Genomic DNA, 17,584 nt, shown 5'->3' on the forward strand with positions numbered 1-17,584 from the left:
TTTATTAATGACAAGCATTATCGTCTTAATTTAAATATAATACAGTAAACTACATATGTCATGTAATATGTGTGTCATGTCATATGTATGTCATATATATGTAGGCTATATTTCAGATGTTACAATGTATAGACTACGGATGATGTATAAATAGTTATAAAAATGCACAATACAAATATATTTGAAATGTGACTATTCATCTGAACCAAATAAATGTAAAACATTACAGCAACAGAGTTGTACAGTAAATGAGATTCTTATAAGTGACCAAGTTTATTCATGCCATTTTTAAAATTCTCTGTTTCTCGTATTTAGTGGAATAACAGATGTGATCGACAAAATCATGAGTTTGTGGGGCAGTCTTGGCATTTTAAAAATTCTCTTTCTTCTCATGTTTAGTGCAATAACAGAAGTGAGCGACAAGATCATGGGTTTGTGAGGGGCAGGTTCGAGCAGCCAGTGACATTTAAAGCGCGCGGCTGATTCAGTGCGCGCGTCACACTCTCGCCGCTGGCGCTTCAATTTAGTTTATATTCTGCTCACATACAACTCTTAGCTGAAAGACATGGCGTCCGTCACTTTAGGACAGCACCCTGCTCAACACCACCTCGACTCGGATCAGCAACTATTCCACAAACTGAAGTCGAGCGACAGGAAGAAATTCACGCGTAAATGGTCGCTGGACAGGATCATCACACGAAACAGAGCGAGTGATATGGACAGCGGGAGAGCCGCAGTCTCAGCATCGCTCGCGTTACTCAATCACGAGCCGCCTTCAGCATCACACAACCGTGGCGGCTCGCCACGTAGTAACATGGACGGACCGATTGTGGACATGGATCGAGAGAACGCGAACAATAATAACGGGATATTTCGCAGACACAGTGCCGGGAGCCGGAGAAGCTCGGTGAAGGACACGGCAAAGATCCATGCGTCTTCATCCCCACAAGAAGTTCGCAATCCCTCGGCGCGGTCAAACTTCAGCTGCCAGACAGACGAACTGGGAGGACTGGCGATCGACAAGCTGACACAGGCAAGGTCAGGAGTAGTGAAGATGCGAAGCGAGCCTCTCAGGAGGGAGGCATGGTCCATCTTCAACCAGAGAGACCCGAGGGTGAAGGCAGAGAGGGGAGAGGGCCACATCTTCACCTCCAGACGGCTGAGCCAGGACTGGTGCGACGCCTGCAACCGCCAGATCAGCAGCGCTGCGCTAAAGTGTCAAAGTAAGTGACCGCTGTCTCTCCTCTCCTCACCTGACCTTACATAAACAGAGGGATGGATGGATGGATGAACAGGCGGGAGATTAGGGATGTCTGAGGGAAGCGTGGATTGATAGAAAGAAGGCTGGATGAATGCAGAATGGATGGATGAATTGTACTGATGGGAACAGATGAAGGACTGGATGGTTAAATGTGCAAATACTGATTGATAGATAGATAGATAGACAGGCCTAGAGGGTTGGATGAATGGAGGATGGATTGATGAATAGGTGAATAGTTGGAGGAAGGGAGTGCAACAGATAGATAGAGGGATGGATTGACGGATGGAAACAGATGAAGATAGATAGAGGATGAATGGTTGGATGAATGGAGCATGGATGGATGATGACGAATAGGTGAAGGTGAATGAATAGGTGAAGATGAAGGGCTGGATGGATAAATGTACAAATACGAAAAAGATAGATAGGGCCTAGATAGATAGATGGATAGATGAGAACAGATGGAATTGATGGATGTAGGGTGGATGGATGCAGTAACAAATGATTGGCTGGTTAGAAAGATAAAAATAGATTTATAGTTTGGATTCAATAATGGATGGACAAATGGATGCAGGATTAAATGGGTGCATATTAGAAGGGTTAGAGGAATGATAGATGGATGAATTGATGGATGGACAAATGGATTGAGAGATGGATGGATGGATGGATGGACGAATGTATAGATGAATGTAGGGGGATGCATGGATGAGTGGTCCGAGGATAAACACATAGTTGGATGGATGGATGAATAATGAACAGATGAATAGATAGGTGGATACATTGAAATATAGTTGAATGGATTGATGGACAGATACAGATGAATAAATAGTTGGTTGGATGAATGGATGTTATGTTTATTTGTTGTATGTTTTCAGCATACGTAAAAGACTCTCTAAGGTTGATAAGTGTTTAAATTGTGAGGAAGAGGGAAAAATCGCTTCAAAAAACTGTTCAGCATGCTTTTAAAACCAAAACCATGAGATGGCTAGAAAAGAAAGAAAAAGGAGTTGATAGAAGAGAGATAGTTTGCGGAATGTCCATGTACATACGTGTTTATAAAGTACACAAGTGTTTGTTTTGTTCTGCTGAAGGGGTTGTTTGTGCGGCTCCAGTGTTAAAGGTACTTCCAGTAGTGTATGTTTAATCAAGATGAAGCATGCTGATACATGTGGAGGGTTTACGGAGGATGAGGGGGAAGTTCCCAGCAGAGGTCATTGTTTGTTTTTCAGTTTCATTATTTGTCATGTTTGATTAGTTGTATATGAAGGGGAAGAGGGATATCTGACGACCCCCTCCAGATCCCTGGGGATTCCTAAGTACGGTTACCCACAGAGGTCTCTGATTGTCTGGAGATAGGAATAAGAAACATTTGAAGCATTTGAGTGAGGTACACTTGTCTTTTAAATAAATAAAGTAAGAATCTGAAGTGGGATCCAGTTACCCTGTTTGAATCATTTTGGATTTTTCTTAATCGTTTAGAGGTACTCGCTCCCTCTCCTTGCATGCTTTGCCTCTGCTCTGGTATTGCTGTTGCTGCACTCCACTGTCCCATTATGCATTTCAGCTAATACACTTGCTTTTAAAGGGCTGGTATAACAAAACCTTCTGTTATAAATAAAGCTTACTTGGACAGGTTTGTAAAAGAGAACCAAAATCAAATTCCATTTAATTTTTGCTTACAGATACAGAAATCGATCTGTGAATGTTGTGGAATAGAATGACGTTATAGAATGACGTTATAGCTTTAAAAAAAAAAAAAAGGTCCGCCAACACAGTCTATTTGAGAGATTAAATTCATACAGTGCTAGAATGTCCTACTGTGATCTGAAATGAATGAGTTTACCCCAATGCACCCTGATAACATAAGGTTCAACCTGTGTGTTTAGTTTTGTGTGTGTGCACATGGTGCATCTGTTTGCTCGTGTCTGTGTGTGTGCATGTGTAAAGCGTTGCTGAGTTAGCAGTGTGTCAGCAGTTCTCTTTTGGAAAAGGTACTGCAGTGAACGGCTTCATAAGAGGCAGACAGCGAAATTGCAGGGGTTTATGGAGTGTGTCATTTAGAAGTTGGGGATGATTCTAGGATTATACATTAACCCCAATGACTGTTCTGTCCTTCTAGTGCAGTGAAAAGTCAAATTTGGGCGTCTCCTTAACCCTCCCTTAGTCCTTTCTTTATTATTTTTCTTTATAAATAGTCCCTTTACAGGCATAGGAGACCTAAAAATAAAATGCCTTTCTTTCTAGTATTTTTTGACCATACAATAATAGCCTGGGTCCATTGTATTGATTAAAATTGTTGAAACGTTCTTCAAAATAATCTTCTTTTGTGTTTTGCATAAGAAAGTCACACAGGTTTGGAACAACATGAGGGTGTGTAAATGATAACAGAATTGTACTTAAAGGAACAGTATAGCCAGTCAAGCAGAATCTTGTATCTTTCCCTTACTGAGCCATGAATGTGTGTTTGCAGAAGCTCCTTATCATAGAGTTCCACTATTTTCATTGAAACCGCAGGAGTTTTAAACATGTGTTCCTCTTTCTCCTCAACCTTTATTGTAAATGTCAGGGTTGGATGTAATTTGTCCTGGTAGTTTTGTTGTGGTTTGTCACTAAGAATCAGAATGGGATACACTGGGGATTTCCAAGTTCTAAATTTTGCCATTTTCAGTTCATGGGGGTTTTATGTAGCATTCCAAGAGCATGTCCTGATATGCCTTCACCATAAGCACTGGTTTCTTTTCTCTAGTATGTTGAGATGCCCCTAGCAGAGTTATTGCACATGACCAGAAGTCACTCATGGGTAAAGCACAACATTGTAGTTTGTAATTGTTGCTTTTTTTGTTTACAAGTGTCTTGGAGCATGCTGGGAAATGGTGTATTTAAGAGGTTGCGGTGGTGCAGACGGGCTAAAGATGGAGCATCTTGACTACTACAGATCACCATTTTAGTGCACCCAGCCCGTAATTATACACACTGAATGAAAGAGGCAGTCAGAGAACATCAGTGGTTACGTTCGCCTATAAACAGTTCCTTTGTGCTCATACTCTCTCCCAAAGGAATGAAAAATCATAAATGAGGTCTCTTTAATAAATCAATCGTTTCTCTTAGATAACAATGCAATTCATAAGAGAACAAATGGAGACTTTTTCTAAAGTCACCTGATTCTCAGATGTTTTCCTTGATGGAAAAAAAAGAATTTATACTGTTCTTCAGAAAAAGAAAGTTATTATTGGATAAACTGTCCCTTTAATAGTCTCTGAATAGTGTCAGAGTCTTGCCCTTCACTCATTCGCCAAGAAACCAAAATACAAAAATATACAATAAGTTACATTTAAATATGACTTCAAACATTTCTCGTCAGATTCTCCCCAGATTATTTGATCTGTGGTATTCAGTACATATTATTTTTATTATTATTTATATACACTATAAAAAGTAGTGACAATTGTTGCTAAGGGAGCTATTTCTATCAGATTTAACATTTAAGTTTTGTTTTGGTGGTGTAACATGTTTTTTTAATTGCATGTTGTTTAATCATTTTGGACCAATCTGCATTCCTTTTTGGATAGAATCACTTAAATTAGATGTCACTACATTTTTTAGCTTTTTTCCCAGTATGTCCTCTTATCATATATAAACAATAGTCCCATTTAAAATTCAAGGAATTTTTATGAGAAACATATCTGGCATCTCTATGAAATCTCCTGAGAATAAATAAATAATAAAAGAATATCCTTTGAACAATAAAATGTTCCTCTACGGCAGCTCTTTCTTGCTCAGTCAACATACACTGTCAAAACCTGAAACCTCTTATTAGTCTTCGATTGCCCAAATGCATTGCTAAACGGATTGTAAAAGGCATGCTCCATTGTGTTTAGTACTACCATTATAAAGTTCAGTTTCTGAATTATATTCCCTTTATATGACGGATAAGTGCTAGGCTGAGTCACTGCAGGTTTAAACAAGGTTTCAAGGTTTAGTTAAGGAGAATGAGTGAGTTCTCCTCAGGTAGCCTCCACCTCTCTGCTAGTGTGACTCAGAGTTACTGAGTGTCTTAAAAAGCGTTCCCTCACTGCATGGGCCTGTCTCAAAGCATCAGTCTTACCTGCTCTCTCCCTCTCCTTCAGTCTGGCTTTATTTGTCTAATCTGGCTGGGTTTTTGGCAACCTCCCCCACCCAATTCAGCACATATCCATTTGCAATGGAGGGACGCTGCCTGTCTGCTTTTGAGTTTAATCCATGCTGGAGTAAAACAGTTTTTAGCCATATTGCAGATGGATTATAGCTTATGGATGCCAGTCAGACATCGGATTGATTTTTAATTAAAAGTTTCAGACACACTGTAATACTAGAAAGAGGAATGTTTTCTTTTTGGCCTCGATGAGGTAAAGGGATGCTGCTGGATAGATGTAATGTGTTGTTTACTTTCTGACCTCTGGAAGCTCTGGATTCAGCCGTAAACGTAAAAAAAAGAAAAGTTCTTAAATATTAGCATTTATACTAGAAATATGAGATGTCTGCGTTATACTTGGCTGTCTATTCTTTCAACTGAAATGGAAACATTTATAGCTTTTACATTTCATGTACTCTGTTTTTTTTTTTTTTTTTTTCAGTTAAACAAGATGCAACTTGTAAATCAAGTTGGCTGCTTCCCCAATTCTCAATTTTGCAAACTAAATCAAATCCCTGGCACAAGTTTGACTGGGTGCACCACAAAAACCCATTGAAAACGTGTTATTCATGTTGTAGATGTTTTAGTGGTTATGTGTGCACAGAGTTATCCTTGTTGAAACACACGGTTAAACAGCAGAAGCTTTGTCTACTTTTTCAATACTACATTCACCTCAAGCAACAGATGGACTGGGCCTGTTAAATCATCACTTCCTGTTTGAGTACTGTGATAGGCAGCTAGTGCATGAAGGCTTCATTGGTTTGATATTAGAATCAGGCAGTCAGTTTGAGTTGGAGGTGTAGAGTGGGCTGTGTTTCATGCGTGTGTGAAGTAAAGATGTGTTAATGAGGTCTGTGATGGGGTGTACGGGGCAGTTATTGCTGAACAGGAGGAGTGAGTACGCAAAAGTATGACAGAACCATTGGGAGTTATCTCAGGCTATAATTAGGCTGCCCTTGGCTACTTCTCTCTGCCTCTATCTCTCTCAGACTCACTCTCTCTTTTGGGAAACCTGGGGTGAGGACAGCAGGATCTATTAGATGCCACCCCATTTATAATAGTCAACAGAAGTCAAAAGCAAAATATGCATTTCTTGCTATTTGTTCTATAGGTTTTGGCTAAACACTGGGGTATTATTTGGTTAAATGGGGCAAGTTTTGCTTTATAAATGTAAATCAGTTTAATTCATGATGCAGATGAGATGTATTGAGGTGTATTATTCAAGCATTAGCTCATTAAACCTTTACAATAATAAAACCTCTGAATCTCTGAATTGGAATATGTGGTGCATTAATAAACTTGTTGATATATTAGATCAATAATATGCTATATTTTATGAATATATAAATCTATAAATTCTATATAAACATCTATAAATTGGAATATGAGATGCATTATTGAGGTATTGGATCTATTCATTATACAGTGTATACAATATGCTTTTATATATGCATTTATTAGCTAATTCATATGAATTTATATTGGAATAACCAAACCACTGAATCTATGAATTGGAATATGAGGTGCATTTATGAGCTATTATATCATTAAAATACATTTATTTTTGGATAGTCTAACCACTGAATCTCTAAATTGGAATATGAGATGCATTAATAGACTTGTTGATATATTAGATAAATAATATGCTATATTTTATGATAACCAAACCTCTAAATTGAAATACAAGGTGCATTATTGAGCTATTAGATCATTCAGAATGTATTTTGGGAAAATCCAAACTCTAAACCTCTACATTTGAATATGAGGTGCATTAATGGGCTTTTTGATATTAGCCTTAATCAATAATATGCTTTATTTTAGGATAACCAAACCTTTTTATATTGAAATTGAAATATGAGGTGCATTTGTGAGCTATTATGCCATTAAAATGCATTTATTTTTGGATAATCCAACCTCTGAATTTGAATATAAGGTGCATTAATGAGCTTGGTGATGATTTATATGCTTTTATTTATGCATCATCAAAGTTTGGAATCTCTAAATTTGAAATATAAGGTGCATTATTTAGGTATTAGTTAATTCATATGAATTTAATTTGGCATAACCAAACCTCTGAATCTCTAATTTGGAATATGAGGTATTAGATCACTAATATGCATTAATTTCTGGAAAATCTAACATCTGAATGTCTGAATTGAAAAATGTGCACATGAGGGCAAGGTGATTTATTGAGGTTATCAAGTTGTAGGTAAACCTTCATTGATGCTGTAATGGTTGTTGTTGAGAGAAATGGAGCAAGACACTGCTCCGAATTCTCTTTATTTATAGATATACACGAGAGGGAATGAGGAAGGTGTGGAGTGGAGGGCTAATGTGTTCAGAACTTGAGACGTCCTTCAGGACAACAGGTTTCTCCAAGCGTGGGACTGTATTCTCACACAAGAAGTGGCATGATGGCGCAGAGTGACAGGAGAGAGGCATAGAGGGAGGAAGAGAGAGATTGACGGATCGATCGAGATGGAGGGAGAAGGACAGGGAGGGAGAGGAAAAAGAGAGTAGGAGGCAGGAGAGCAGTGCGGCTGTGCCTTTAAGGATTCAGTGAAAAACATGCTGCAGAGAGCAGGATGAGTGGGTGCAGTCTGAGCTGGTACAAGTTCTGCACTGCGTGAGAAAAACAGGAGCACGGACGCAGAGAGACAAGAACAGGAGAGAGAGAGTACCACCAGTCAGCGGAGGGGGCGATTGTGTCAGAGGGTAGGGGTGCAGGGTGGCAGAAAGGCAGGGAGGAGGGGGGGCGTTCAGTGCACAACACAAAACCGAGCGCAGCCCTGCGATGGTGGACACACAGGAGCGACTGGCGCAGGGAGCCCACATCGCAACGCAACGGAGCCGCAGGCGCCCAGCCCCAACCGGGACGGAGGCCGCTCACGGACCGGCACCTGGAGTGGGACGCAGTGGTGGCACTGGGGTCATGGCCGCCACAGGCCGCAGATAGCGGCGGTCATGCTGCCGGAGATGAGGACGGAGGAGGCGGTGGCCAGCGCCTGCTTCGGACAGGTCTCCAAGCGCCTGGGACGCTTCTTCCGCCGCCTGCCCAAGTCCCGCTCCTGGTCCGAGGGCCTCCGCATGTTGCGGCGGTCCAGCAGTAGCGGGACACTCATGTTATCAGGTAACTTGAGTCCGAGAGGTGAGAAATATGTGGACGGGGGCTGAGATAGAATGGGGTTTGGGTTAGTAAGTCAATGTGAGACTCGACCTTAATGTGCTTGCATCCTCTGTGACTAGACCTGTCCAATTAGGCTTCAGTCACTGAGCTCCGCAGTGGCTTTCACATTCCTTAAATAGCCTTGTTCTGTTCTTGTTGCCGCATCATGTTCTCGTTCTCCTTTCCTGCTCTCTCTGTCTCTTTCTTTCCCTCTGGGTTTCCTTTTCTCTCTCATGTTGTATCTATTGTTGTCCATTCATGTGTTGAATAGACATTGATCTGTAACTCAGCCACTAAAAGCTTCTGTGGTTCTGGAACGTGCCAGTAAACCAGGCAGACAGAGTGCAATGTAATCATGCATATGCATGGAGTCAGGATAATTCTTTGTTGTGCTAGAGCCACTGTTTCAATACCAGATTTTCCTGATCCTAAGTTTACATTTTCTAAACAAAATTTGCTCAAGTGTGGTGGGTGATTGAAAGTGTGTTTAGCAGCTGCTTCACTGTTTTAAATGGTTGGAAACATGTTGCTATGTAGATGCCTAAGATTTCTGAGTGATCTCTTCTAGAGGTTTTTGGGGGATTTGGGGTGATATTTAGGGTGTTCTTGGTGATTTCTTGGATGTTGCTTACAAAGTAACAGAATAACAAACCACCCAGTTTGAGGTATCATTCTTGTCTGTAGCACATTGATATAAGTACTGAAGTTTAATACTTGGAGTATTGGCTTCCCCTACAAAGCACCACTTATTAATATTAGTAAGTTTGTCTATGTTACGTTGTGTTTGTGGAATCCAATTGACCCAATGTATCATTGTATCATGTATCATCGTCTCTATTTCAAGGTAGACGCGCAGGCATCAGTGGATGAATTTGATCTCAGTGCTGTTTTTGGCAAAATGACGTTTTGATCAGAAGCCAAGGGAGTTGAAATTGAATTTCCCATTGATCTAGACCGGAATGCTTCTTTGAGTAGACGTCGACTGTGATACAGTACACCAGCCTAATGAATAAAAAGTGATCTGCTTTAGTGCAAGTTAACTTCCCTTCTATTCACTTAGTATCATACTTGAATAAAAAGAAAGCTACACTGATGACACTTCTTCTTTTTCTAAGTTTCAAAGAAAGTGGAGATTGATTCACGTGTGAAGGTGATGGCCCGTGTGCTTACGTTTTCATAACAGTGCTGTTTTATTGACATGGACATGTAGCCTATAGTAACATTTAAAGTGTCAATGCAGAACCACAGACTGCGTGCTCTGATAATGGCGTCACATCTGGCTCTTAACTCCCACTAGATTTTACTTTCTAAGTCATGGCCAATCCAATTAGCACTAAAGCTGTTTGGCAAATATGAGCCTTTTTAGTCTCGGAAATGCTTGACGAGTTGACGAGTGTATGAGATGACGGCAGCACTTTTCTCACCCTTTCTGCTTCATGATGACGTTAGCCATCAGCTCCTGCACACACTGACACACTGCTGTGGATGACACACGCTGAGTGAGACAGAAATCAGCAGCGGGCGGTGTGAATTTTATATGTCATGAAGTAAATAACCAACTTCTCAAGCAGGATTTAAAGGGACAGTTCACCCAAATTCACTTACCCTCAAGCCATCCTAGGTGTATATGACTTTCTTCTTTCAGACGAATACAATCGGAGTTACATTAAAAATGTCCTGGCTTCTCCAAGCTTTATAATGGCTGTGAATAGAGGTTGAGATTTTGAAGAAGAATAAAGTGCATCCATCCATCAAAGAAAGTGCTCCACACGGCTCCAGGGGTTAATAAAGGCCTTCTAAAGTGAATCACTGCGTCTGTGTAAGATGATTATCCTTATTTAAATATATAAACCATAATCTCTAAGCTAAAAGTTTTAAATATGGATATTCTTCATAAACAGACACATCACTTTGCTTCGGAAGGCCTTCCCCCCATTCAATGTCTTTTTAATATAACTCCGATTGTATTCATCTTAAAGAGCAAAGTCTTATACACCGAGTGTGGCTTGAGAGTGAGTAAATCATGGAGTGATTTTAATTTTTAATTTTCATGAACTATCCCTTTAATGTATTTTATTGAAGTTTGAGTATTTGAATGAGGTGAACAAATCCTCATAGTCCAAAATAATGCCTAAAACAATCAATCAGCTGTAATAATGTAAACATTTATAGCATGTAAATGTAAATTTATGTAAATCTCTCTCTCTCTCTCTCTATATATATATATATATACTGTATACACACATACACACACACATTACGTCACTAAAATGCTTTGTATTTCATAGTTTCTACCTACATTTTTTTCCTGTCAGTCTAAAATTGCAGCATAACCTATTTCATATAAACCTGCTAAACACCACATAAATACTAAATAACCTGTGGTTGGTCCCTTTACTTAGTCAGTTTAGTCAGTTGCTTTTTTCTTTTTAAGTAAATTGTTCTTGGCCAGAATGAGCTGCAGTGTGAACATGGCCAAAAGACCTTAATCTAATGAGCCATTATGTCTACACTTAACATAACTATAGATGTGACTGAAGTATAGAAGTATTCCGTCAGCTCAAATTGACACTGAATCTTTGCATGTGCGCTTGATTGTGAAAGCTTGGCTGTGAAATGCTGATAAGACCCTAAACAAACCTGTCTGTATTCAGACTTTGTCAGCATCTGTGTTCAAAGTAAACATTAGGCACACACTTCTTTATGTTATTTGTCAGTAGCGATCCATCCTTCACAATTGCTTTCAATTTCAATTGACAATTTCCCACCCCCAGTGTTCTGCAGTCAGGCTCAAGTTGACATTCTCTGTGAATAAGCTATCTGTACATGTGAGGCTGTGTCCGTGGCGTGTGCTCAGGACCGCAGAGACCTGACCAGTGCAGCTTATTAAATCCATTAGATTGGATTTTAGTGCACTTTCAGCATCTTTAGCATCTAAAAGTTTTTCCCATGCTTCACAAGACAAAACATCCTGATTTTCACTGTGTCGATACATTACACCTCCGTAGGCCTTACTTTCCCTAAGCTAAGCATTAATGGGATCGGGGCTATTTCTATTCATTATGTTTTAATAGGGTATAAACAAAGAGTGCCAGACATTGTTTTACTGTGGGTTAATTCCTCCCTGGATATCAACAATATTTTCTTTTTTCTTGCAGTATTCTAATAAGAACAAGGAACTAAAAGAACATTTTGATACATGTTGAATTAAAAAATAAAATAAAATAAAAATTATTTATATATATATATATATATATATATATATATATATATATATATATTAGTGCTGTCAATCGATTAAAAAAATTAATCGTGTTAATCATGATTAATCACAAATTTTAAATACTAGGATTTACCTGTAAATGTGTTGAAAAAGAAATGCATGACAAACTAGTTTAAGGAAACAGAATCTTTTTCACACCTCCGCCAGGTATGAGACATAACCCTTATTATTCTTTTATCATTATTGTTTTGTTTTTATTCAGCCAATATCAGCCTTTATACTGGCAATAAAACGTTTACCAAGCCACATCGCTTCAATCTCAGTATACATTTTCCCAACTATTATCAGAAGTATTTCTAAATAAATACAACAAAACATTTTCTTGCGACCTTACGTGAAGTATTATGACAAAATGCATTATGAAGAAGAATTGGACCTGTTCTGTAGGTGCATAAGAGTTAACATTAGCATCATGCTAATAGTAATAGCTAATAGAGATTAATAGTACACTTTTACTCAGAACTCACTTCAAACCACCATCGAGTGTTTGTAATAACTTCCTTTTACGATCACACGTGGAATTTGGTCGTTTACTGTTGTTAAAATATGCTATTTATAGCCTTTTATATCACTGCACAAATTAGCATTTCAGATGTACACATTCATTCCAAAAAAATCACATACAGACCATATCTATCGTAATCGTGTGTTTATTATCTTATATAATCTATTGTGGCTGTTGTCATGTTTATTTCTGCTGTGTAAAAGCCTTAACGTGCTCTGGCTGAAACTCGCGTTGTTTGTGATGCTGCAACCGCCTCTCCATTCGTAAGTTGCCAGGGATACATTCCAAGTATAATACACATTAGTAAAAGGATCTATTTTAGCCCAAAAAACCGCAAACCACGGCTCTGTAATTTTTTCCCGCGAATGTATTTTCAAATTAGCCCACTTGTGCCGTTACCCTGGCAACACTGGTTTGCTGTACCCTCATCACACAATGATAGATAACCTTCCGCGCTGCGATGACGGGAAGAAGTTGGGGTCAAACCTTATCAAGCGATTAATTTGCGTTAAAAAAATATTAACGCGTTAAAATTTTTTGATTAATCACATGCGTTAACGCGTTAACGTTGACACCCCTAATATATATATATTAAAATTACAAATTATTATATATAACATAATAATAAAATACATATATTTAACATAAACATATATTTATTTTTCTTGACAAATTCTATTTCCATCATAATTTTTATGTCATAATTTGTTTAATTTGTTTGTACTTTTTTACAGTATGTACAAGTGTGGAGGTGTGGAGGTGTGGGGGGGAATGAAACACGTTTCACAACATTCAGTGACTTTTCTTCTGTTTTGGGTTGCTCGTGTTTTTCCAGCGACTACACTAAATGTGGGGGTGTCTACATGGAAAATAAAGAAACAAGGAAGCTGTGGAGGAAGGGAATAAAATGAGGCTTGAAAGAGAAACAGAGAAAAAGAAAGAGTTGTAAAAATAAAGAGAGGAAGACTCTCGAAGTTTGTAGTTTCTGAATGTTTACAATGTATTTCAGCCTCTGTATGAATATGAGTATGGGTGTAAATGGGATGAACCGTGTCTGTGAGAGGATGGATAGATGGATGTAGTGATGTGAAGGGGAGTGAGAAGGGAATTTTAGTCACTGCTAGGTGGATAAACTCAGTCTAACAAGCGTCTAAAAAGTGATTTGACTTCTTTCACTCACATCAGAGTAATCAATAGATCAGCAAATAGGAATGTAGACACAGTAACAGATGCAGACACATCAGTAACATATACTATTTTAAAGATTGCGCATGCCCATGTCCGTAAAACTTATAGTTTAAGAACACTTAACAGCAAATCTTAAAATAAATATAAATTTTTCATACTTTATCATTTTTTGATGCAATTTTAATATCAATTCAGTTTTATCATTTTCTGCTGTTATGACTTATTTTTTGTTGTAGTGTGTTTCCAATTTTGCATCATGACAATATTTAAACAATTTCAATTAAAACATGCTTAAATGGGGGGGGGGGGGGATCACAAAATATGAACAGTGCAATAATGAATTTTAAAGAAAAAAAAATCACTAACTAAATAAAAATAAAATAAAAAACACTAACTAAATACATAAAAATTGAAGATGCGCAAATGGAAAGTGCACTGTTTATAAAAAATGGTAAACTAGCTTTTTTGTACTTTAATCCATGTAACAAGTTTACAACAAGTATAAACATGCCTAGAGTTTGCTCAATATAATACAGCTATACGTTACAGTGTTATAATACACTACACACTCATCAGGCCTCTAATAAAGAGCGGTCATTGTATGGGAGTCTACAGAAAGGTTCTTTACTTTAGCACATTTGTTGCTATTTGAATGAACCAGTGTGTTTTAGTCAAACTGCTGCTGTGTTTGTGTCTCTTCATTGGAGTTTTTGTGTCTGTTTCTAATTTAGAAACATTAATTTAGGCTTAAATTACAGGGTTCAGTCAAATAGGTTCCACTGGGACCAGGTTGTTGGAATATGATGCCATGTTGTGTGTGAATAGAGCAGTGCAGTGATGACTTTTTTTTTTTGTATGCCACCACACTGCTTGCCTCTACAAAAATCCAAACGAGCTAAGTGAAACTTCATTTTTGTTATGAAGAGCATGTTTGAATCATGGGAAAAGATGCACAGCAAGGTTATAAAGTCAGGTTGTCTGACTTGGCCGAGAGAAAGAAATGACAGAAAATGGTGCTGACCAATGCAGAATCTGAGAAACAGAGAGTAAAAGAGGTTGTAGGAGGGTGCGTACAGCTGAGCCGTGGCTCTGAGAAGGAACTGTGACTCCTGAGGTGGAAAAATGCTGATGTATGGAAGAGAAGGGGAGATCAGAAATGTCAGAAGGAAGTAGGAGGCGAGAAGGCGCGTGAGGGGCAAAAAGGCATCAGTGTTCTCATTCCCTCTATAAACTCCCCCGTACATTCCAGCTATCGGAGGGGAGTTTGGCACACTTTTCCAGCTAAACAACCAAAATGGTTCTACTGATCAGCAGATGTGGTTAACTCCAAGAGGAAGTGACTATGTTCTAGAGGGAAGTGATGTTTTAAAGGACTGGCCCAGAGATGCGTATTTGACCTCTAGTACTGAGGAAATTCCACACATGGCCGAATAAACATTGTGTTTAATGTGACAAGGACAAGAGTTTGACCTCCTCTGTCACCAGCACTCCTGTTTTATAGCAGCACTGCAGCATTTCCAGGTTATGTAAACTATGCTGCAATGCTCTATCCATGGGGTTTCTCTAGCAATGACCCCAGCGTTACTCGAGAACACAAGTGTGGCCACTCTGTTCATAAGGCTTTGCGGCTAAACAAATACTCTCGGTTTCATGTGCCTCTGGAAGAATATATGGAGTGTTTATTAGATTTTTCTCCACATGAGTGTGTTTGACAAATATATTGTGCATGGAATGTTTTTGTTTTTTTCCTTGGACGTCAGGATTTCAGCTTTTAGAAGGCAAACTCTAGGCATGTTTATACTTGTTGTAAACTTGTTACATGGATTCAAGTACAAAAAAGCTAGTTTACCATTTTTTATAAACAGTGCACTTTCCATTTGCGCATCTTCAATTTTTATGTATTTAGTTAGTGTTTTTTATTTTCTTTTTATTTAGTTAGTGATTTTTTTTTTCTTTAAAATTCATTATTGCACTGTTCATATTTTGTGATCCCATTTAAGCATGTTTTAATTGAAATTGTTTAAATATTGTCATGATGCAAAATTGGAAACACACTATAACAAAAAATAAGTCATAACAACAGCAGAAAATGATAAAACTGCATTCAAAAAGTGTAGAAACACTAAAACATGAAAGAATCAAAATACAATAAAAATCAATACCGTACATGATTTAATTGAATAAATAATTAGAATAAATATTTTTAAATTACATGTTATTTGTGATTTGTGTATGTCATTTTCAGCAGCCGTTACCAAGAAAACCTTTTATAGGCGAATTTTGTAAGTGTTTCCAGACTTATGAATGGTGGTTTAAATAATACTTACTTGAGAAATAGAATGAACTAAATCTGAAAATGTGGATGTTTTATTGAGTTTAATTGATTTTTGAGGACGTCTTGTTTGGGAGTGATTTTACATTCCAGACAGATGATGGTACCTGCCAGTAATATTCCGTCTGGTCCATTATGGGTGAATCATGCATATTGTATAATCCTCCACACTGAGAGCATGTACAAAGACATGTTAAATCTCTTTACAGTTCTTCTGTCTGTAACCCCAGAAGGTGACGGTCCGTGATTAGCGGTTGGCGGCACTCTCCTCAGATTAATCAGGTTTAGGGGGTTCAGACCGCTCTGCAGTAAGGTCATGCGATGATGGAGGGGAGCATATGTGAGCACACAGTTTGAAGGATAAAGACGTGGGCTCTGGGAGCATCCTGTTGCACTAATTACCTCAACTAAAGAGTTTCAAAGAAGATTTGGCTGTTGTAAACCTCCAATCTTGTTTGGGACATTTAGATTTGGCTGGAATAGACTATAAACTGATACTATTGAAATCAGTGTTTTGATTTCTAGTTTGTCAGTGCTTGCTGATTGAACTTCAACACCTTTAAAGTTCTTGACCCATATTTTTATTAGGTTCATTCTATGCAACAGATGCATACATAGTGTGAATTTTCAAGTAAAACTGTGTATTATTTGAAACACTTCTATCTAATACTTTTAGTTATGAATAATACATGACAGCACTCAGGATAACAGGAATGTTAATGGGGTTGAAAGTTGTCCTGTTTAATTTGACATTAAAAGCCTTGAGCATAATCTTATGAAACTACGAGATGCTTTAAAAATACAATTTAAAGCTGATGTTTCTTTTTGATTATCAGTTGTTTACCGGTCAAATGTTAAGAAGGTTGACAACATTGTCTCACAAGTGATAAAAAGAACTCGTCCTTGAAGTGTTGTCTTCTTGAAAAGATGACAATGTCTTATGACATTTTTTTTTAAATGTATATAAAAGTTTATTAAAAGCATAAAAGTGGTACTGAGAGGTTTGGCACAACTTCTTTTTAATAATACTTCTATAGGACTAATTGTGAATTCACAGCTTGGAAAAAATAATTGACTTTATATTTTACATATATTTAGGAGTAAAATCATTTTCCAAATATTTTCAACATTATTTTTAGGGTTCCGTCATTTATAACTGACTTATTTTTGCCAAATTGTTTGAAACTTCACACACAATCAAATGCTTTTTCACTATCTGAAAAGAAGTGAAAAGGTCTTACTGTTTCAAAAAACATTAAAAAATTTTATGAACATTAAATTTTTTCTCATGCTGCTATTTTTTGATTTGGAACTCACACGTGAAAAAACTTGACACAAATTCGGGTGCAATTTCACTGCCTGAAAACCATGTCTTAGTGTTTCAAAAGCATTTAAACAATGTTAACATTGTTTCATCTTGGAATTTTGAATCAGTTATTGTAGCACAAGTAAAAGTCAACAAGACTCTTCTTTTCCAGTGTAACCCACACGTAAGTAGACACATGCCTGTTAGAATCCTAATGCCAACTGACATTGGCATCTTTCCTGACCGCTGGTTGTTGTATGGATCACATCTTTCAAATTGGCATACAATAATGTACCCAAATGCCTGACTTCCACAACAACCTATTCTTCATCACTACCCTCACCCTCATTGCTTCTATCCTCCTTGGTCCTCAAC

The 17,584-nt window shown here is 38.0% G+C and overlaps 1 protein-coding gene across 3 annotated transcripts in view; it reads left to right on the plus strand.

The window, feature by feature from the left end:
* The first annotated feature begins 258 nt into the window (after positions 1-258).
* The window catches only part of rassf5 (Ras association domain family member 5), a 42,715-nt gene continuing 25,389 nt past the window's right edge, over positions 259-17,584 (plus strand). The window contains exon 1 of one of the 3 annotated variants that reach the window (XM_058790951.1): positions 259-1,223. In XM_058790951.1, coding sequence (XP_058646934.1) covers positions 566-1,223 — 658 coding nt within the window. In that variant the 5' untranslated portion in view covers positions 259-565. Of the gene's footprint in view, positions 1,224-8,189; positions 8,560-17,584 lie in introns of those variants that run through there. The other 2 variants (XM_058790955.1, XM_058790952.1) reach the window with 2 other exon arrangements.

This window comes from Onychostoma macrolepis, chromosome 11 (genome assembly GCF_012432095.1).
Source record: "Onychostoma macrolepis isolate SWU-2019 chromosome 11, ASM1243209v1, whole genome shotgun sequence".
Classification (NCBI taxonomy): Eukaryota; Metazoa; Chordata; class Actinopteri; order Cypriniformes; family Cyprinidae; genus Onychostoma; species Onychostoma macrolepis.